Source organism: Meleagris gallopavo, chromosome 6 (genome assembly GCF_905368555.1).
Source record: "Meleagris gallopavo chromosome 6, MGAL_WU_HG_1.1, whole genome shotgun sequence".
NCBI classification, from domain to species: domain Eukaryota; kingdom Metazoa; phylum Chordata; class Aves; order Galliformes; family Phasianidae; genus Meleagris; species Meleagris gallopavo.
Window position 1 is genome coordinate 48,693,154 of NC_139409.1, and position 23,358 is coordinate 48,716,511.

At 38.2% G+C, this 23,358-nt stretch overlaps 1 protein-coding gene across 3 annotated transcripts in view; it reads right to left on the bottom strand.

Annotated features, from left to right (window-relative positions):
• Window positions 1–23,358, bottom strand: part of VPS41 (VPS41 subunit of HOPS complex) — a 104,509-nt gene that overhangs the window by 59,300 nt on the left and 21,851 nt on the right. For 2 of the 3 annotated variants that reach the window (XM_010713096.4, XM_010713097.4), the window contains exons 5-7: window positions 7,703–7,777; window positions 1,567–1,629; window positions 310–375 (exon numbers count right to left, since the gene is read on the bottom strand). In XM_010713096.4, coding sequence (XP_010711398.1) covers window positions 310–375; window positions 1,567–1,629; window positions 7,703–7,777 — 204 coding nt within the window. Of the gene's footprint in view, window positions 1–309; window positions 376–1,566; window positions 1,630–7,702; window positions 7,778–23,358 lie in introns of those variants that run through there. The other variant, XM_010713098.4, reaches the window with a different exon arrangement.

The following is a 23,358-nucleotide window of genomic DNA, read 5'->3' on the forward strand; positions in this document are numbered from 1 at the left end:
CTCCCAAAACACGTAAAAATGAAAACACTGCCCTAGGAAATGCAAATGGCTGTTTTTTTTCAGGCTAGAAGGACAGAAGTAATTTTATTTTGACACTATACTCATTGCAACATGATTTTAACATAACAAGTGTGTTACTTTTTCCTGAAATGAATGTTAATTAAGAATGTGGTGGAATACAATGTATGAAGAGAAGAAAAAAATAGAGCAATTTTTTTTAGGTGTTTTCTATCACAGATAAACACTTTCTGAGCACCTTTTAAAAGCTATTTAAAGGCAGCCTAAGTTAATTTCACTCCGACTGCTTACCTTTTTTCCTCCTGTTACAAACTGCTTGAAGTGGGATCTTACAAAATGAGGATGAACAGCAACAATCTGAGTATTAACAGAGAAGAAAACGTGTATTACAGCTGAAATAAGAGTTTCAGAGAGCACTGCATCAATTTTTAAACTAGACAACCCTTTGCCAAATATAAAATTTTACAGCTGAGTTCTGAACTTCTTCTGAAGTTGTCTGAAAGATTTCATCTCTTTTTGCTTCCTTGTCCTACTGCTTTTGCTTAGAAAAAAAAAGAAAATCCTCCATATTGTAGGGCACATGACTTGTCACATGCCTGACATTGAGGGTCACAGGCAGAACAATTACTTTTTTGCACAGCAGGTAGCAGAATGAGGACCACATGGCATCGGACCACCACAAGCATTCCTCCAAGTGAGACTTCTTTGTGACCTTCCTAGAGGACCAGCTTGGTGTTGTCACATTGCTTAAACAACCTTTCTAGTATACCTCACAAAGCACCAGCCTCACACTCTGACTGATCAGCTGGGTCTAGCGTGTTGAATCAGGGAGCCAAAAAAGTGCTTTGTCTTACATGTCAAGTGTGGGCAGCAGGACAACAGGAGCCAAGTAAGTTGCATTCAATGTGTGTAAAAACTTAATATGCTCATTTTTTTCCCCCCTCCAAAAGCAGATGCAAACACAGAAAACCCTAAGCAGCAAAATGCAATAATTTGCACACACTGCCATTTCTCCTGCAGTAAAAATATACATTGATAAAAAAGCTAAAACCTTCTTATACATCTTCTAGAGGCATTTCTTTAAAGATCCAGCCAGCTCCACTTATTTTAACCTTATTTCAGAAACTGAGTTCTTTCTTTAACAGATTATATCCACATCACTACTCATTGCTCTGTCCCAGGATAGGTTTAACAGATATGAATTAGTTGCAAAATATTGACCTCACAGTTAGTAGAACTCTCAGAATTTATATCACAGATCTACAAAGAGAGAAATATGTTGAGACAGGTAACAGCTGAAACAGGACAATTTCTCTTTCACTTTGCCTTTTGTATTTGAAAAATTCAATAATACTTCTTACAAAACCTAGATCAGCTTTCTTCCTACCTAACCATATCAAAAGCTTTTATATTGAGATAGATAACTATTTTCTTGTGACTTGAATAACGTTACAAGGAAGCAGTACTCCTCTCTCATTTAGATTCAGTGTGACTTTACTGTTATTAAAAACAACAACACAATTACTAAAGATTAAAACAAGCACTTACTTTAATAGGACAGTCAAATGTTTCGTGAAATTCTTCCGCTGAATACAATCCAAACACTTGCACCTAATTTAAAAACAAAAAAAAATGCAACAAAGAAATGTATGTAATAACCACCTGACAGTTAAAGGTGAATGTAAAATGCTAATAAGCAGAAGATTAATGTGAATGTTAATAGCTGTATTATCTTCCTGAAGAAAAAAAAAGTCATATTTAATAATGCGGAGTTAATTGAGACATATTCAGCTACCATTACAGCTTATCGCTAAATATTTTCAGTAGTGCAGAAGTAGTTACTTTAGGTTTTTTTGTTTCCTAAACACAAATGCAGCAAAACAACTTCCTTTTGCTTTAGGCTGATCAAATCTGTTTAACAGATACTGATCTAGGTAAGGTATGAGAAAAATAATAACATTCAGGGGAAGGTAAATTAAAAACTCTTCCTTTCTGAGAAGGAACTGGAAGATTTCTTTTTCCTTCTGAGCAATACAGACTTTACATAAGAAAAAAAAAATTGCGACAACAAAGCAAAACGAACATGAAAACCACGTCCCATGTTTCTTGGCATCCTCTCCTCCTCCCAAGTGCATTCAGTGCTACTTTGTTTCACTCCATGACCACTGGGAATGTCACTCTCTGAAGATTCCTCTCTTCTCATCTGTGCTGATGTTTCAGTACATTTAATAGTCAGCAGTGGAGTTGTAACCATAGGCCATAAGACAGCTATCCAAATTAATTTACCTAAAGAAGGCTCAAAACTTATAAAAAAGTATGTTTCTGCTGTCAAGAGAATTAACAGGTTTTTTTTTTTTTTTTTTTTAACGTGGTTTCTTCTCTTTATTTACATAATTGGTAGTATGAAGTATAGGAAATACCATTAGGCTTCTTAGATGCTACGAGCTCAGAGTAGGGTTTCCTCTACTCTCTTTCGCTCTCTTGTCTCTCCATGCAACACCTCTTTCTCCTTCCCCTATTCCCACATGAGACAGAGACATCTGAGCTCTTCCAGAGCCTAGGAGTAAATTAGAGCTGAAGACTGATGGCCACGAATTAGTAATTCATCATTGAATTAGGATTTCCACAAAGAACAGTAAACGGTTTAATTTTACATTTCTGTTTTAAGAGGTATGTCAGAAACCGTTGGAACAAGATCACCTCAGCAGGGAGGGAAAAGAGCACGCCAGGGAGTGGATCTACGGGAAGCTGTATTTGACAGCACATCTATCTCAGGAGGCTCCCAGACAGGCCTAGTCAGTCATCCCTACCATCTGGGAGAGATAATCCCCTCAGTCGTTCTGCTCTACACACTCAACTACAAGTTGGACTAACTCAGAGATCTAAATAATCTCTTAGCTGTATTGTTAGCTCTCAACCACGACTCCTTGCGTTGGGAGTGGTGGGGGGACAGCTACAAAAAAAAGCAAAAATACAAATCAAAAACACTCGAGAAAGACCTGCAGAACAAAGCCAGTAAATCCCAGTAATGGGCCACAGAAATAAAGCTTAATGGCTCTATGAAAAGATCAATTCGGCTATCAGAGGACAAAAACCCAGACCGCCAAGGAGACAGAATGAAAAATTAGAGTTTAGCTAAACTACAAGAGGAACTAAGCTGTCCTAACACTGGCTCAAAGTTTGGCAGTCTCAGTAAAGCAAAAATACCTCACAACCCCTCATCACCCTTTCAAGCTCGTCTCTGGAACACATTTTCTAAGCAGCATTATCAGCTCTGCCCATTACTCATTAGTGAATGCACAGACTCTAAAAACACCCTTTAGAAATACTGCCACAACCTCTGAGAAGAGCTGAGCTATCGCTCCAGAGGATTCGAAAATCAATATGTGGAGATAGCCAGATGCATCACAAAGCTGTGATTATGTAAGCCAACCAAAGGGCTATATTTGACTTGGGTCGGACTGTAAGCCTGGAAAACCTTGTGGCTGATGTCTGGAGGATTTTTGTTTTCTGGGTTTTTGTTTTCAACACTTGGCACGGTATATCCAGTGCAACAGACTAAACAAAATATGGTACGGAGGAAAGAGAAAATATGAGGGAAGAAAGGAGGAGGAAAAAACGGTCAAAACAAGTCTAAAAACTCAATGAAAGCAACATCCTCGAGAACAAGAAGAAAAACAACTCTCAAATTAAAAGCAATTAATCAAAATTAACAAACGCTGGCAATGGCGCCTTCAGCATTTTCATAATACTGCATCAAATGTGTCAGTAAGATGTCTCTTTAAGAGTTTGAAAACAAAATGGAGCCAGTTAACTAAAGAGGAAAAAACAACTCAGCATAAAATACATGTTATCATGTTTACTCTAGGGACACCATATAACAGTTTATTACTTCTTAATGTCTTTTATTCTTCAGAGAGAAAGTGATTCTTTTGATATTACAAAGCTATATTGGATTTATCTATTTCTACTTTCCATCATCTACTTTCTCTTCATCTTCTGTTTTTAGCTAGCTGGAAGAAGTATTTCATGAGCACACTATATTTTACCAGCCCTTCCCATTTTAAATATCCAGCACACCTAGAGGTAGCTGTTTTTTGCTTCCACATATGGAAGCAACAGCTAACTTTGAGATAGTCAAAATGCAAGAATGGTCTACCTGAGCCACTTTTTTTTTTTTTAAAGTGTGGAATACAGTACTTCATGAATATTTTTAACATAATTATTGTTACAGGCAGTAAATATGACTCTAACACATCTAAACACGTTTTCAATATACTTTATGCTGTCTTTTATGAAGTTCCAAGCCAATAAAGACAGCAATTAGAAATTCCATTCTGCAAGATACAAGGGCTGCTCCAAAAATAATGTCTCCTATTTTATTACATTGGCCAATGCCATTAGAGGTAGATGTTGGTGTCATGGCAGTAGAGGTTGTAACTTCCTACCAATATTCTACCACATTTTGTTGTACAACAGATGGCAGCAAAGGGGCAGTCCGACAAAATGGCACCTGATATGGAAGTGCATCTGAAGTAAAGATGTGGAGCTGAATTCCTCTGCGGAAAACATGACACCCACTGACATCCATCACTGCTTGCTGAATGTTTATGCGGACCAAACAGCAGATATAAACACAGAAAGGTGGTGAATGGTGTGTTTTAGCAGGGGGAACAATTATGTGAAAGATGAGCCACATTCCAGACAGCCACAAAGATTTTTATGAATGCAGCATGCAGGCACTTGTTCATTGCTGGCAAAAATGTAAAACTAATGGTGGTGACTATGTTGAAAACAGCATTTTGTAGCTGAGAATTCGCTCTATCCAACAGCGTTATTGTGCTCACTGTATCTGCTGTAGTTTCACAATGTGACCTAACCTAGGTGTTAATATGCATGCAGGGGGATTGGGCTAGGAGATCTTTCAAAGTCCCTTTCAATCCCTGACATTCTGTGATTCTGTGATTTCATGGAAATAAATAGGAAGCATCACTTTCAGAGCGATCTACGTATGAGAGAGCTTTAGACCCAGGTTATTTAAGGTAGTGTACAAGCAGACAAAATCCTAACATAAAAAAATACATTTATGCAGATGCAAGTGTATTTCCCCTTCTGTTTTTTCCAGCACCATAATTTTCCCTTTGTATTTCAACATCTGGTCATTATTCCCAGACAGTGGACACAGCAACGTAGGTCGGTGGTGGCTTTGACTTCTGTTCATTTCCATGAAGGTGATGATCAGCTGCACAAAGACCATTGGCAAGGAACATTTTTAGAGAGAACTTTCAGTGCAGAAAAGCTGCAAGTGGCTCATTCACAGTAAAGTTGTTGCGTATGTATAAAATGCAGCTTTTGACATGAAGTCTGGATGCTGCCTGACAAGAAGGTAAGAGAATTGCACTCTACTGCTGTGTCCCCCCTCAGTAAACACAGCTAGTCCAGATCCAGTTTGAAAGTGAAAAGAAAAAAGTAGTGAAAGAAAATGCAGAACACAGCAGAACGGGTATAAGAAGAAGTTCTCATCATAAAGCCTTCCTTCAAGAAGAGAGATAGTTTGATAGTTTCCAACTCTCTCATGTTGTATTCATTCTGATATGGGAAAATGTACTCCCTACACAGTGCAAGAATCATTTGCAGTGGTCCAGAGGACACACCATCACTAATTTGTATAAGATAAATATCTTAACCTAGCTGGTGCAAATGTTTTTAATTTTTTAACTGATTAAATAAAAAACAACAAAACAAAACAAACAAAAAAAAACACCTGTTTTTTCCCCCCCTTTCTTTCCTCTCAAAGATTTCACAATTCCTACTTATTTATCTGATAACCTTCCAACTATCTGCATAAGTATTTAATTTCTTACAGTACACACACTGTGGTAAGAAAAGACATACAGGGCATATAAAATTACACTTTTCTTATAACAAAGAACCTTCAAGTGCTACTGTATCTGGCCAGGAATTTCTGCCATTTTCTTATACAGCAGCACAACATACTTGATATGTTTTCACTTACTCCTTGGGTGGATTCTCTCACAGAGACACACCTTTCTGGATCACTCTGACAGTTGTAAACCACTCAGATCTTTCAAGCCTCCTCTGTACAATACGGTGAAATAGCAATGCCCCTGGACTTTGAGAATACAAGTGCAATTCATATTGCACTTGTGTTACTCCAATCCTTTGTAAAAACATTATCAGAGTTAGCGCTAGTATGGGAAACAAAGTTTAAATTGCCTTGTATAGCATACAACTTACTGGATCCACAACAGCTATTGCATTAAATGAAGAGAGATTCATTGTTTAACGTAATGGAGTTTTTCCTTTTCAAACAGACACATCACAACAGGAATAATAAATTTCCAAACATTTCTACCTCAAATGCATATTTCTAACATTATTGTTTTAATTAAAAAAAAAAAACAAACAAAACTCAACGTTTTTTATTACTGTTAACAATTACTGACCCTTCCCTTATCTTGCAATCTGGTAGACAATTAGGATACTCTTGCTGCGTTTCTCACAGGTTGCAAAATTCTACAACCTACTTTGAGAGGCACAAGTATCCCAATTACTCTGTCAAGATACTGACACTGACATCAAGGTATCTCTGAGAAACAATAGGTTTGTGTACGTAAACGGGCTCTCTCCCTGTTGCAGAAAAAAACATTTACTTGCAAGGGAAAAAAAACACCTCAAGCACATACAATCTAAAGAGGTTGTTTCCCCATTTTGTCTACTGCAAGATCCAATTTTAGTTTGAATTCATCCAACTTACACTAAATGGGTTGGATCCTTTAGGATCATCAACACTCCTCCTCTGTCCAGATCAACTATGTAAGAAATGTTCTACTCTGGAACTCCAGTGGATATTGAGAAATGATTTAAATGATTTTTAATGCACTCCATATGTATATGAGCATTATATCCAAAAAAGAAGCTTAAAAACACCCTGTGCGTAAGAATTTTATCATTGCAAACCAACATTACAAAAGACTGCCATCGACTTAAAAACAAAAAAGACATTCTTATAAGTGGAAAATCAATCACCAAAACCACTAAATGTCACAGCTGTACATTCCAGAGAAGCACTGATAATTGTTAGTTATACACTGCACAAATGAAATATGTCCTCAGTCAAGGAAGTAGGTGCCAGTTTTTTAGGAAACTGTACATATATTGATTTTACATTTATTTAATGTGGCTGTTGTAAGACACTTTATTCTTCTGATAAACTATGATTGCTTATCAAAAGATTCTATAATTCAAGAGAAACATTCATAATGTGTGTGAAAATGAAAACCACCAGCCCACAGAATCCAATTTTGTGGATTTATAGCAGAAAGGCATTAAACTACTGTCTTGCAGGAACAGCAGACTAGTCACTGAAGTATAACTGGCACAGCAGTAATGATTAAGGTGACATGTCCTCCTGCCACAGCTGTTAATCAGCTTAATACCAGTTACATTATTGACATTCTTGTAATTACTTTTCCTATGGCATATTCGTGCAAAATATATTTGACTTTAATTTTTAGTATTCAAAGGTGAGCCCACTTCTCAAGACGGATGGTCAAAGTGGTGCTAAACGTAGTACTTAATTTCACAAGTATCACAATTATCTCCAGTTTAATACCAAGGACTGCCTTCTACCTCATGAGATACATAAATAGGTTAGTCGTACCTTCCCATCTTCTGAACAAACACCCATGTGTTCTCCACTTTCATCCAGACTGATCTGATTTATCTTCACGGGGCTCTAGAAAAGAAAAGAAAAAAACAACACAGACTTTTAAAGTTACATCAGTGGTCGTATGCTTTTATGTCCTCTATATTTTCTGAGATTTATGTATGAAAGGTTGTACGATACTTAATTGTGTCAATTCAAAAAACATGGAAGACGTCTTTCTCCAACAATACCCAAACACAGCCTTCCTTCAGGCTTCATGCCTAACCCAGAGACCTAACGTTTTTAGCCTCAGATGCCTAGAGTCCTCATGTAGGATCAGGGTCCCAGAACTGGAGCTTCTGAGTCTGCACACCACAGTTACTCATTAAGAACCTCTACCGCCATCAAAATTCAGCATAAGGCATGCTGACAGAACAGGCATCAGTGCAACTGAAAATTCTGGTTTGGTCTTCCTGCAAATCTTTTCCCTGGCTTTCATTTTTGCTTCTAATAGTGTTTTCAAAAGCTAGTATTAGAAAGTATTGAAGTGCAACATGGGTGTACTCAGACAAATATTGAGAAAAGCCTTAAGACTGCACCAATTTAATAAATTGTCACTTTCCCTATCCACTTAAGACATTCTTTTAAATTTGTCCTGCAGGGTTGTGCAGCATATTACTGTTTACTTTAAACATCTGTCCTTAAGCACTGAGGACTGACCTCACGTTTGGGTAATAATGCATATCCTCTCATGTATCAAACTCCACACTCAAGTACCAAGAACTTTCTTATATCCACGGTCCTGATTTCACCCTCTGTAACAAATATCATTTCAAGCATCATTGAAAGATCTTTACCCACGTCCATCCTTAACAATTCTGTGATTCTGTAAGTCAGACCCAGATATTCAAGAAAAACTTTCCACGCTCTTAGAAGATTTTGAACAGATTGCACCACGAAACAAATCACTTGTGGGATCCTGAGAATTATAAAGGAGAAGTCCATCGTACATTTGTGTGAAAATAAACTGTCACAGGAGCAGTACCGGAGTCATGGGATCACATTAAATGTTACAGAGTGTGTCTAAATTACAGCAAGTCCTTATGTATGCAATGACAGTTGGAATTACACCACTATAAAAAGTTACATTAAAACTCACTGTCCCAATGAACAACCTATAAGGGGTAAAACCAAGATCTCCTCACAGCCTTTGGAAAGCTTTTCCCTGTGTATCATGCACACACAAAACATAAGTCAGGGAAAGCAAGATTTTCCTCACCTCACACTTGTAAAAGAAGAAAAAATATCAGAAAGAAAAACAACAGCCTTTACCCAAATTGTATTTTCAATTTCCTTCTTTCTAACCAAGGTTGAACAGCTGTGCCCTGCTCTGCAGCAGATGGCTTGACGAAATGGGAAATGGCTGCTGCCAGTCCTGTAGCTTTCCTGCTTCCTCACATGCAGAAGACATCACTCAGCCCCTCACCATGTCACAGAGAGCTGCAACTCTGCAACTAATTACTGCAACTGCTGCTAACGCAACACGGCCTCTTCACCATGAGCTCTCTACCAAAAAGCTCGCTGCCAAGGAAGTCATCAGAGCAACCTCCCTTGATTTATGTTCTCCAGCTGTACTTTCACCCACCGCAGGGAAGAAGTGCCGACTTACTGCATTTCAAAACTACAAGAGAGCACAGCCCCAGCTGTGCAAGCAGCTGGCACACGTTCCTCCAGACACATATGGGGTGTCAGCTGAGGAGAATGGCTCAAGCACATCAGTCTGCTGGTGTGGTCAACACCCCCATGATGGCTCTGAATCTCAGGTGCTACATGCACACCTGGCTAACTCCAGGATTCAAGGATGCTGAATAACACAGGAAATGTCATCAGTCATCAGGCTCGCTTTCTAGAAGCTTCATAAAAATGACCAGCTCACAATTTCATTCCTGCCTTACCTTGAAAATGCTTTTCTAAATTTCTGGTTTGCTCATCAAGGTGCAAGAGGAGATTTTTTTTGTCTCTGCCGGAGAGACATAAAAAGTAAAACCCACCCATTAAACCCCAGCACGTCTCCGCTCTCTGCCCTACAACGATAAACACCTCTGTCCCTCTGCAAGGAAGAGTGCAGAAAGTTCAGCAGAGCTCATCAAGTGGCATGGCTTTTGTTCCGAGAAGTATCTGAGTTGCTATTGCCACAACTTTCTCAAAAGTTCTTCTCTTCTTTTCTCGCTCTGCAAATGGAGAGGCAAAAGTCCATCCTGAATAACACCACCCTGACATAGGGTCATGGGCTAAATCAGTGTTCAGTCAGCCCCATTCTTCTCATCTCTCCACCACCTAAAGCCCGCCATCGCTGCTTGCGTGACAGCAGCAGCAGGTCTAGTAGCACTCCTACATAATGGCAAAAAAACCCAAGACATAAAGGAAACAAAACAGACACACTAGAAGAACAGAGGGCTCAGCTGTAATGTCCACACCGTTCCCACTGTGCTGGTGAATGGCTTTGATAAAGTTTGATGCTCAAAAAATGAAATGCAGGAAGTAGGCAAGGTAGACTACATAAGTTATCTTGGCATAAAAGGTGAAGAAGCAGAGCAAGATGACAGACCTTATCTATCACGTTGCTGTTTGGAAGCCACGTAGCACACTGTGGAGATGAAATGTGTGCCTGTGCTCAGGTAACTAAATGGTGCCAGGCAGGGCAAAACTGCTCCACATATACATGCAGTATACTGTAGGTAGGGGAAAAGAACATCATTGCAGCATCTGTTTTTTTCACACTGCATTACTTCAGAATTGTTTAGTAGGAATTTGTTAAGTAGAAATTCAGTAAGCGTGGTATTTCATGACACTATGTATAACTGGCGACTTCTCACAAGCCTTCTGCACATGCAATACTTTTATCAGCTGTTTCTAACCCTTCCTCCACCTGCTTCCCCAGCACCTTTTCCCTGCTGTCCACTCCGCACACAAAAGATGTTCAGGAAAGACAAATTCAACTAAAAGCAAAGCTGCTACTTACACACATCTCCAGCTGATTTTCATCACAATATACTATTCTAGGTAATGTACACAAGGTAAAGCAACCTTGAAGTAATCATTTTTCTTCAGATCTCAAGTTGAATTGGCACTGCTGGCTACAAGCTTGTTAATTGACTTCATCAGTCAGAACTTTCCACAGAGCTCAGAAAGAGATGACAGACCATGGGCTCAAATGCTGTCATGTCTGAATATTAAATGTGTTTTATAATAAAGTTCTACAAGGAGAAGTACTGACAATGCCAGGAGCTTCTGGTTTGGCACTGAGTAACAGTCAAGGCTATAATTTCCAGAATTATACTCCACTATGCTTCTTAAGATATATTTATAAAGCTATCCAGAAAATCAGAAATAGGAGATGACTAATAAAGTTAGCATGTTATCTAAGTCCAAGGTGTTTCTTCTAGAATCATCTCCAGCTCATATACTCAGTTATTTTTATAAACGCATGGCTGGGCCAGGCAGACAAGCTATTTACTATTTCAAAACTAGTTGTATTTATATTCTATCAACAGCTTGTGGATAATTTTGAGATTTCAGACAAGAGAAGCACAAATAATTTGGAAGCTCCTTCTTCCTCTTTTTCTGGAATTAAAAGTCAAATCAACCACGGAATTACAGCGGTCTTTCCTTTGTATTTCTTTTTAAATCTTATCCCAGCTGTACCATTGAAGAGTTTAATTTGCCTGGCAAAAGAAAATAGGTTTGCTTTTTAAGGCACAGAGAATAAATGCCCTCCCAGACACATCTACTTGTGCAAGCTGACAAAACAAGAAGTATCACTCAAGACTATGGAGGACACAAGAAGCCACTAACAACACATCGCAGTCCAGAGGACTGATCATTTGATACAGCTTAAACAGGACACACTCCAGGGTTTGATCAGTTAGCTGATAAAAAAAAGCTTTTTTTTTTTTCTTCTTTTTTTGGAGAAGGAGGAGAGGAAATCTAAATGTATAGGCATTATTTTTAAAAAATAGTAATTTAAAAATAACAATAGTAATCTGAGGTTAAAGTGTCACTTCAAAACTTATGAGTATTTTATTCACCTAAGCATTATTCACTGAGTAAGTATGACCTAATCTCAAATCCTATACCATAAAAACATACACATCTGCTTATAAAAAGTTCAGTAAATTTCTAACAATTGTTTAATTAGTACTACATTGAGTAGTATTTTTTAACCTAATCAGGACCCCTTGCTTTAGGCCAATTAAGGAAAAAAAAACCCAATACCACACGTTCTTTTTAGTCACAAGCATACTTCCAGGACTGCACAAGTAGCAGTAACACACACAGTATTTACAAAGCGATACGATTCAAGTCTGGCAATAAGAAAGACTCCATTAGTTAGGAAGGGAGATACACTGAAATGATTAACTGAGAACAGCTGCTGAATTTCATAAAGTGTGGAACTTCTGGCAAAGGAAGAAAAGCCTTCAGCTGAATTTCCATTAGCTGCAGTTTTCTTTCCGATGGAGACATGTTTGGAATTCTGGACAACATAAGTAAGTTTGACTGTTCAAAATCAATAATGTCAAGCTGACTCTACAGAACAAAAAAATGTTACCTTAATGGAAGAAAGAAAAGTTTAGGGAGAGGAAAAAAGAGCTAGCAGGGATCTTGCTCGAGTAGATCTAAATATAGACTTGGGCAAAACCTTACATTTACAGTGAAGGAAAAACGAGCATCTACCAGCACATATACCCCATGTGCTAATCAATTCCCTAATAAATGTAAAAATGCTTGAAATAAACACACTTACTATGGATTACATCAGTTCTTAAAGTAGGACTAAATTCACGGCCACTCAGAAAGCTTCTTTTAATTGTGTTCATTGAGGCAACTCCTTCTCCCCTGGCACTCATCATCAACCCACCTTATACTATCAGTCCCCCAACGGTGAACCCGAGAAATCAATCTGCTAATGTATAATTTGTAAAGCTCCTCTGACTAACAAATGGATAATTGATTCTTGCACAAATGCTGCATCCCAATGGATATCAACTGGATGAACAAGAAACCTAAGACTGGATTTCACTCCAATTCTGTGAGAAATGCAATATTTACAAGCTAGGAATCTAAACGTTTTAATAGTTGCCTGTGACTTCATGCCTTTTAGCCATGGTTAGCAGGCTAGCAACACATGCATTAGGAGTGTGAAAAGCAAAGTGATGTTTGATCATACTTGCAGCAAAGCTCATTTTACTTCAAGAGATTCTAAACACTAAGACAACCCACTTATGCAGCAGTGTCATCCATTCTTCGAGAAAAAATTTTCAGGAACTTTTCCTAAATTAACTCAAAGATTTTTAAGTGTCAGTCTATGCAAAAGCACACATATAAACATCTCAAAAGGAGAAAATCATCCATTAGTCTTTTCTGTTGCATTATGTTCTTGTAATTCTGGATCTACCTAACCACCGTGTAGCTGATCTCCATGCTACAGGAAAATTTTGTGCATATGGAGATTGAAGTAAAAATACAAATAAAAAAATAAAACAAATCAGACTCTTACAAGTGCCTATTTTTCACTCGTGAGTTTTCATCTGCATGATATTCACATAAACAGTCACATAAAACTCTGCTCAGTGTTCAGCAATATGAACTCATTTCTTAAAATGTCAATCCACCAGAATATAGACTACTATTTTTATGTTTGCATTGCTTCCACCACGAAAATGGTGGAAATACTTATTTCCAACAGAAGATATTATTTCCATCACAGAAGTCTCCAAGTGTCAGTGCTGATTTGGAAACAAACTGCCTCAGTTATTGCCATAACTAAGCCAAGATACTCTTAAAATATAAGGCTTGCACTAGTAGGCTGAGGAATTTGCTCTGAATAAAACTTTCAACTATTCAGTATTTACATGTATTAATTAAATGATCTATTCTCCATTGAATTTGGAGAAACAGTGTTGTTAAGACTATTGAAATAAAGTAAGCAAGTATCATATATTCTCTTTCCCCAACTGTGTCTGCTCAATTCAAAATGATAACCTCAGCTCCCCTGGAAGAATGCCTTATTTAAGTAACTTACCAAAAAGGAAGCTGAACTTTTCAGGGTCTTTTCATTTTGGGAAGCAAGAAAAGGTGATGGGAAATAAAGCACACAGAAGATGCTCTCAGTATTAAAAAAAAATTACAGTCCTGCACTGACTTAGTTTACGTATTCATAGTTTTACTGACACAGTAGAGGGAAAAGCAACCCTAAAAACAGTACTATATCATACTCTACATATAATGTGATAGAAGTACATATATATCTATGTGTATATGAACAACTAAGAAACATGATGTAGCAAAACAAAGGTTTAAATCAAAAAGGTAGTTTTAAATGTTACAGAATAAACTGTTTACCACTGTCTGCAATAGAAATTACATATTCTGAACTTACAATGCCAATTTTCATTTGATGAAAATTTACTAGTATCCACACCAAAAAGGTTTTGTTCAACAGTACTGCTAATTCCAACAAGTGAGGATTCCTGCTCCAGTGCTTTTCCTGCAGCATCTGTGTATTTATCATTCTCCAAATGAAAAATCGGAGATTATATTGGTTAGATAAGAAGGGAAGGGGGAATTCTAGGGAGAGTAACAAAGTCTGGGACAGAGAATAATAACATTAACATATATTTTGTCTGTAGGAAGGCATACCTTACCTACAAAAAGAAAAATCTCAAAAGCTCGTCTAATTCTAAGGGAATATGAGGACAAGGAATCTCTCATATATCACCTGAGAAACAGAGAAAGACCAGTAAGCCTACAGTGATTTCAATACTTTCCACATCAGCGAATCCCTTAATCTTGTTTGTAAACCACAGGAACTGAGCAAAAACACATCCAAAGAGAAAAATTAACAAGGGATCTCCTTAAAACCGTAGCATTCGCTAGACAATCCGAATGCTTGTTTAGGAATGACAGAGCTACAACTGAAAGCAGATCTATATTGGAAGCTTACACCTCTTCCTAGCATTGCTTAACTGTTAGCTAATTCCTGACAAATCCAAAACAGGATCTCTTTTCTCTTAAAACAGTGACGTGTGAAGTTACGTCCCTATGGGAGCTTTGTGCCACAGGAAACAATTTGCTCCTTTTTCCTCCTCTTCCCAGGTCCTCTTTGACATCCACTGTGTAACTGCAGGGCCTCAAAGACGAAATGCCCTAAACCTGCCTCTGCTTTGTTGTCACTAGCTGTGGATCAAAATCATCTGAGAATATGCTGCAATATTTCCCACTGCACTTATGGGAGGAGATGAAGTAAGGGATGCAGGTGAAGACTCCATATACGTGCCTCAGAAATCCCACTACATGGTGGAAGAGGACTGTTCCAGTAAGATGCACCTCACTGATTTCTCAACCAGCTTTTTTTTCCTCATCAGCTCTCCAAGCACTGAAAATTTCAAGAATTCATCATGGAATATTCTGCTTCTACACAGGGTACTGCATTATAAATTGGGCCCTGGAGAGCAATGCAAAACCCTGAGCATCATACTTATTGGGGCACTTTTTAAATAGAATAACACCCTCAGTGTCATTAATGTACAAAACAGGAAGTGGGTAGTATAAGATTTTTCTCCATTTCTTGACAAAACACAACTCAAAGAAGTGACTGATGAGAAAAGCCAACCAGGTCATAAAACAGCACATGTTCTTGACTGAACAGGTCAGCTTTAGAGATTATTCTACAGGTGCTTTGACCAAACAACTTTTAAAAGAGAGATGAGGCTCTTGACTGTTCTTCTCAAGGGTCATCCATTGTTTTGCTAGCATTAGGACAGCCATGACGATCACGTCTTCCCCTCTCCTGACGTAACACTGAATAGGGGAGACAAGTAGTTTTCTTCTTTCTATCACCTCTTGCAATGGAAAACTGCACTAGAGTATATGTTTTTCCAGTTACTTTAGCCTGTCAATCATTCTACTATAGATGATGATTTCAGTCTAGTAGCACTGAAATCAGTGAGAAGATCTCCCACTGACTGAATCACACGGAACACAGATTCTGTAAGAGAAGAACTCCGTTGGCTGAAAAAGACATAGCTAGTCATACTCTGGAATAGGCTCCCCACGGAGGTGGTTGAGTCACCATCCCTGGATGTGTTTAAAAACTGCTTGGATGTGGTGCTCAGGGACATGATTTAGTGGAGGGCTGTTAGTTAGCGTAGTATGGTTAGGTTGTGGTTGCAATTGATGATATTTAAGGTCCTTTCCAACCTGAGTGATTCTATGTTGGCATAGTTGAATATTATTCTGGGTGGTTAATGGCCAATAGCTAAAACATACAGACATCCAGTCACCAGCATTTGTACAAACAGGTAAAAGTCAGATCTGCATGAGAGAATAAATACATTTCCTGATTACTGAAAACATTCTATTCTCTTCAGACGCCAGCTCTGAAACTTCGTTTATTTGTCATTATATCATCTGTGATAGTCTTCACAAACCTGGCACAGAGATCCTCAATAACAATCAATTTTCCATTTTGGATTTGGACAGGATCAAAAAAAAAAATCTGCAAATTAAGATTATAGGGTGGGAAGAAAAAGAGTACTCACACAAGTAGAAACTATGAATCCTGAAGTTCAACGTAACTTACTTTAAGCTGCAAACTATGCAGCATTCTCACTGTGGCAGTAAGATAAGGAAAGCTAAATGTGAAGATGAATTGATGCTGTGCAATGTCCCCAGTACATTTGCATATAAAGAGGCTTTATTTCAACAGCAGCAAGCGTAGACATTCTGGCTCATACTAAACTTTATTTAATGCAGACCAAAAAAGCAAGCGGATTCATTCATTCTTCCATTATTATACTGCTCACATGTCAAAGTTCCTGTCTTCAAGAACTGTTACGGCCTGCAGCAGCTACACACCTCTATTATGAGCCAGGGCTACAGTGGTGAACACAAAAACACCAGACTTACAGAATTTCTTATACTTTTATTTATTTGTGCCACAGAACTCTTAGTGGAACTAGCTTCCTCAGCAGCATCACAGAGAAGATGATCAGCTTTAAAGAAACTGCTTTGTTCAACAACAAATTGGAGGGTTTTAACAACCAAGATCGGTCAAATCTGGACTGATCACATTCAGCAATCTGACAGGATTGCAATAAACAACTGATACACACCGTCATGTCTTTTCACGCAAAGAAGTCTCATTATTCAGATGCAAATTTTTATTAAACTTATGAAGTTCGTTATCAACAATATCTTGCCCCTATGGGAAAAAAAACTTCACCTTCATGCTTTCTTCATTGTATTATGCCCCTGTTATGTCATTCTATGTTGTTAATAGTGCTGCATTTTTATTGTTAATGGAAACAAAGAGCTGCAGCTCTATCATTAATGTCAACTTATATAAAAAACACTGTCCTCCAGAACTCAGTTGCTCTGGACTTTCTAACTATGAAAACATTTTCTAATGCAAATAATATTTTATTAATGTCAGGACTCTGAATAGTTCTGACAAGTAAACTGCTATTATTTTTATTTGTGCATGCCAGTGCCTGCCTTCAGTATACAAGAAAATGTCATTCAGGTATAATATGCTATTTAACAAAAGGAAAACAGCTCTAGAATCAGCAGTATACTAACTTCTTTGAAGGCAAACTTTTCCAAATCCTTCTGTGCCGTTAAAGGTTGTAAGGAGTTAGAAAATGCATTTGTGTTATCTGAAACTGTTTCACCGCTGCTAATAAAAGCTTTAGAGGAACTTGGCCCAATAACCTAGCTGTGTAACAGCAAAACACATTTAGGGGGGGTATATAAGACAGATGTGGCACAATATGCTCATGAGATGACTTAAAAAAAGGAATAAGTAAATCGTGGAATATATGCCTTGTGCCAATAAGCATCACTCTGACAAAATTCCAGTAGGGGAAAGATATCTGCAATGGCTGTGATCCTGAGGTTTCTCACAAGTGCTAAGAGGGAGAACAATCTAGTTTTGCCAGAGATTAAGCTTCTGCAAGGCACAGAAAAGTATAAATGCCCAGTATTTAACATATATTTGAAATTTGTTGGGACTCTTTTGAAAGTTTCCCTTAAGAATGGATAATTCTTTGGTAAAACAATACTTTGTTTAAATTAAATAAATGAAAATTAAATTAAATACATGAAAAAAAATAGTTTTGTGCACGGTTGTTTATTTAATTAGAAACAATCTTTCTTTGTTTTTCATACAAGCAAATAAACTTTGTTGTCAAATCATGAAATTAGAGTGAGTATAGTGAGCCAGTAATAGTTGCAAAGAAATTACATTTTCTAAATAATCACAAGATGCAGTATGTATTCAAGCAACTGATGTTACCAAAGCAAGACGGTAAGAGTCAGGAAAAAAAAGGAAAAAAATAACAAAAACTTTTACGTTTGATGTATCTGCATAATGTCACAAGTAATTTTCTGTAAAACATTCAAAAATGTCATTTGTAAATTCACTTAGCAGAATTACAGTAAGTCCTCTACTTGATCTTTCATATAAATAGATTCAGAGTTCCTACAAGGTCTGATTAAAAAAAAAAACAACAAAAAAACTTTAAAACATTTGCCCTTCAGATGATCAACAATCCTATCTTACATACTGTAGTATTATGCCCCTGAATTAATACTCTAGTATTAATATTCTTAATGTTTAGCATTCTCTCATAATGAGATATTTTTTCCTCTACAATTTTTCAGATTTCAAGATTTATTTGAGAAAACACATAGAAGAGATTAGAATCTTTCTAAGTCAATAAAAACGTAATTGTGTGTTATCAGTAGATTACTGACAAAAAAAAAAAAAAAGTATTTATTCAGTAATATTCTTTTACCTTGCCAAGGAGCGGCAATAACAAATTCTTCATCCAGACTCCAGGCATAATTTCCAGTAATACTGAATAGCTTCCACATTAATCTAATATATTTGTTCAAGTAAAAAATTAAGCAGCACTAGGTTCAATTTGAGTTGGATACACATATACACAGATGATGTGCAAAATTTCTGATTTTTTTTTTTTAAATCAGCATTGTCAATGAAAATGACTGTCCCACTGTGCTGGGGCAGCCTCACCTTGTCCTATCACCATCCACCTGTGCTGAGGGTGCACTTGATGCTATCATCTGTCATCGATGAAGATGTTGAAGAGCACCGGTCCCAAGACTGACCCCTGAGGGACACCTCTTGTGACCAGCCTCCACCCTGACACAGAACCACTGATCACAACCCTTTGGCTGCGTCCAGCCAGCCAACTCCTAATCCATCCAACAGTCCATCCTTCAAATCCACACCTCTCCAATTTAGAGAGAAGGATGTGATGAGGGACCATGTCAAAGGCTTTGAAGAAGTCCAGATAGATAACATCCATTACTCTTCCTCCGTCCACTGAAGCCATCACTCCATCATAGAAAGCCACCAGATTGGTCAGACACAATCTGCCCTAGGTAAAGCCATACTGGCTGTCTCAAATCACCTCTTTGTCTCACACATGCCTTAACATAGCTTCTAGGAGGATCTGCTCCATGATCTCCCCACACCCTCACCTAGAGGCTCAGGGTCCTGGCAGACACAGTAAGCCTGACCACTTGTGAAGACTGAGGCAAAGCACTCATTGAGTACCTCAGCTTTTTCTATGCCTGAGGAAGCCACAGAAGCCTCACAGAGGTGAGGCTCACTGACCTGTAGTTCCTTGGGTCATCCTTTCTCCCTTTCTTAAAAACGGGAGTAACGTTTCCCTTTTTCCAGTCACCGGGGATTTCACCAGACAGCCATGATTTTTCAAATACAATGGAGAGTGGCTCAACAACCACATCAGCCATCTCTTTCAGAACCCTAGGATGGATATCATTTAGCCCCATGGACTTCTACACATTCAATTTCATGAGGAGGACTCGGACTTGTTCCACCATTACACTGGGACAGAAACCACTCCCCACACCCTCACCTAGAGGCTTAGGGTCCTGGCAGACACAGGAAGCCTGACGCAAAGCACTCATTGAGTACCTCAGCTTTTTCTATGCCTGAGGAAGCCAGCTCCTCAATACCTTTCATGAGAAAGGGAACACTGTGTCCTCCTGCCTATGCACCTGTAGAACCCCTTCTTGTTATTTTTCACGTCCCTTGTCAAGTTTGGCTCCATATCCACCTTGGCTTTCCTAATCCTATCTCTACACACCCAGACAACAGCACTATATTCCTCCCAGGCTCCACAACGCTGCTTCCACTTTCTGCTCATTTCCCTCTTTTCTCTCAGTTTAAGCTGCCTGTCCTTGCACAGCCACAAGGGCCACCTGCCACCCCTGCTCCACTTCTGCTGGGAAATGGAGAGCCATTGCGCTCTCAGAAGAGTGTCCTTAAAGAGCTGCCAGCTTTGTTCTGTGCCCATGCCCTTAAGGACAGTTTCCCAGGGGATCCCACTCAGCAGCTGAAGTACAGGGTCCTAGCTCTGCTTTTTGCCAGGCCCGCATTCTTCAAGATCACAAACTCCACCAAGGCATGCTCACTGCAGCCCAGGCTGCCTCCAACCTTAACCTCTCCAATGCTCTCCTCTGCACTGATGAGCACCAATTTGAGAGCTATTAAACTGGGTCTAGACACTGAAGTCCCAAGAGCAGAATCCCAAAGGATGTTACTTCCCTCTAGTTTTTCCACAGGGCTGAGCCAGGGGTTAAACTTTGAGCATGGAACCATAGGACTCCACCACCAACTCTGAGTGAGAGGTTCCACAGAGAATGACACTTTCCTGCACAGACATTTGCCTCTACGAGAACCTGGATTTTCATTTTTTTTTTGGAGCCCCCACTTATAGCAGTACGTTTTGTTCTGCACAAAGAGCAGGATTTCAGCTTCAAATCTAAAAGGCACACTGACGTTCAGCTACCCAGATCTTTACTCTAAATTCTGTTGCTTCATTTCATTTCCCGACTAAGTCTTCTTTCACAGTCTGACAGTGACAACTAAAATGATGTAGTTAAAGTAATAAACACAGAATTTTAAGCAGCCTGTCAAAATAAGTGACATTTATATCATTTTAGTCTTAAACCCTCACATAAAGTTCCATTCAAACTAACTTCTTCATTATACAATCAAATGCTAAAAGTTACATTCCCCATTGAAAGATGCTTCATTATCTATCTCAGTAGTTACTATGTTCTGCATCATTTCCAGCAACAGCATTCAGTGCTCAGAAATAGCTTGTTCTTCATTAGGAAATACGGCTTTTTTGTTAGCAATTAAATTCTTTCAAAAGCCTGATAAGTCAAGAGACACCTCTGACACTTGTTTGCAACCTGTAATCAGAAACACCAAAGGACCATTGATTTATCTTTAAATATAAAACACTCTTGCTCCAGAGGCTGGATAGTGCTGCAACTTTCATAGGTCCAAGGACAATAACACCACAACTGAAGGAATTCCTCTTTGAATTTTCAAGGAAGCAGAGATGGCCTACTGAATCTGGATTCCTGCCACTCTGATTAAACTGACATAACGATATGTTTAAGTACTACATAACGAGAGATAATTAGGAAAAAATAATGAGGCTGAGAAAAAAGTATGTAGTGGAAAGAAATTCTGCAAAATCAGGCAGAACCTTTAAATGCTTCATTCTCTTTCTGAAATTCCAGCAGTTTTGAATAGCTCACAAGTGTTGCATGCAAAGAGAACTTCAACTTCTTTGCACTAAGAGAAATTTTCAAACACTATTTACATTTGTTTTCTCAGCTCATGCATCACCTCTGAAGCACCTGAGAGGCATTAAATATTTAAATTCCCTATTACTGGTAAAATAGGTGCTGTTTCTCCTTCTCACAGAATATCACTGGCACCAGCCAAGACTTCTCATTCTTGCTTTAAGCTTGATGCTTATTAGAAGACCAGAATGAGTACACATTTTCTTGCCTTTTGGAAGGTTTTTGATTTGTTACTTAACTAAACATGTTTGTACAGATTTCTTCATATCTACAAGTCCTTAATCCACAAGATGTCAGTTGAAGCAATAATTATATTAATAAATTGTAGACAGTCTAAGAGGAAAGACGGAGAGGCATTTGGAATTAACATGCTGTGAATCAGTCCTGCATCATCCTTTGTCAGTGGCATTACAGGCTTTTTTCCCCCTTCTTGTTGCCTTTTAGTAATAATTTTCAGTGCATTTGACACATTTCATCTCACTCAATGCACTGAACCCTAGTACAACAGAACACCAGTTTGTCAAACATACATTATTTGAGGATGCATATCAGTTAATCTTAGGCGACTGACATTGTCAAAGACAGGCATGCTGGTGAGAGCTAAAAAAACCCAACAAAAACAGGCTAGGCATGTAGGAGAGGAGATCCTGTGAGAGCAAGTGTGGCGACTGAGATACCAGCACCCCCAAATTCTCAAAAAAATAAAAATCTCCCATACTGGTTTCAAAGCACACACTTCCACTTTTATTTTATTTTATTCCACTTTTATTGCAAACCTGAAAAGACTACTAGTTGACCTGGCAGAGGATAGAAGAAGGATTGATCTGAAAAGACTTCTAAGCCATTCGAGGTTAGTTTCACAGAAGCCTCCGAGAATTTTTAAGGAGTACATGAATATAAGCTTTTGCAGCACTAGAAACAATATTTGCAATTCAGCAACAAAATAAACCTACGTATTCTACCAGTATTACCAGGATGATGTTCTAACAGGTTTCTTTAAAAAAAAAAAAAAAAAAACCCTAACCAAACAGGTATTTTTTGTTGTTGTTGTTTAGATATTTGAATTAAATATTTGAATTAATTAAAATTTGAACAAAGGAAGCTCCATACAAATATGCAGAAGCCTTTCTTTATGGCACAAAGCACAGGAACAGGCTGCCCAGACAGGTTGTGGAGCCTCCATCTATGGAGATATTCAAGACCCGTCTGGACACCAACCTGCGTGACCTATTGTAGGGTGCATGCTTTAGCAGGGGAGGGTGGATTTAATGATCTTTAGAGATCTCTTCCAACCTCTGCAATTCTGTGTAATTCAGACTTCAAGATCATGATCCAGAAACTGGCTATCTTGGAGATTCTGCAACATACCTGTCAGTTCTCTTTCAATGTTCACAGAAACTAGACATGATAATCATGTATGACATGAAGTAGTAAGTAAATCCTCCAAGATCAGTCTTTATATCTGTCTCACAATTGGGATCAAAATCAAATGAAAACCAATATAGAATGGAATAAGACTTCTTAAAAACAAAATTTGTATTTATTTGTTCAATAGAGATAAAGAGAGATAAAAGGAAATCAAGAGGACTAAGAGAGAAGTAATGATATTTTCCACATACATTTAACATGAACTTTTGCCCAAGATAACAATGCTTGAGGTAAGGTATCTCTCTTCGACAGCACACTATTTTATTTACTTGGAACAATTTTTAAGCACTACAAATTTCTAGAAATTAGTAACAACAGATCTTTCTCCCATTTTCTACTGCAAGATAGTAAACAGTATCTTCTGCTTACACTCACGAATGGAAACACATCTCAGATGGAATTTTCTCATTCAGGACCCAACGAAGAACCAGAGAAAACTTAATCAAAGAAAATACTCCTTGCCATACAGAATTTACAAGAGAATGTTTTGCATCTATGGAGTCCATGAAGTGACTCTAGTTCTTTACAAA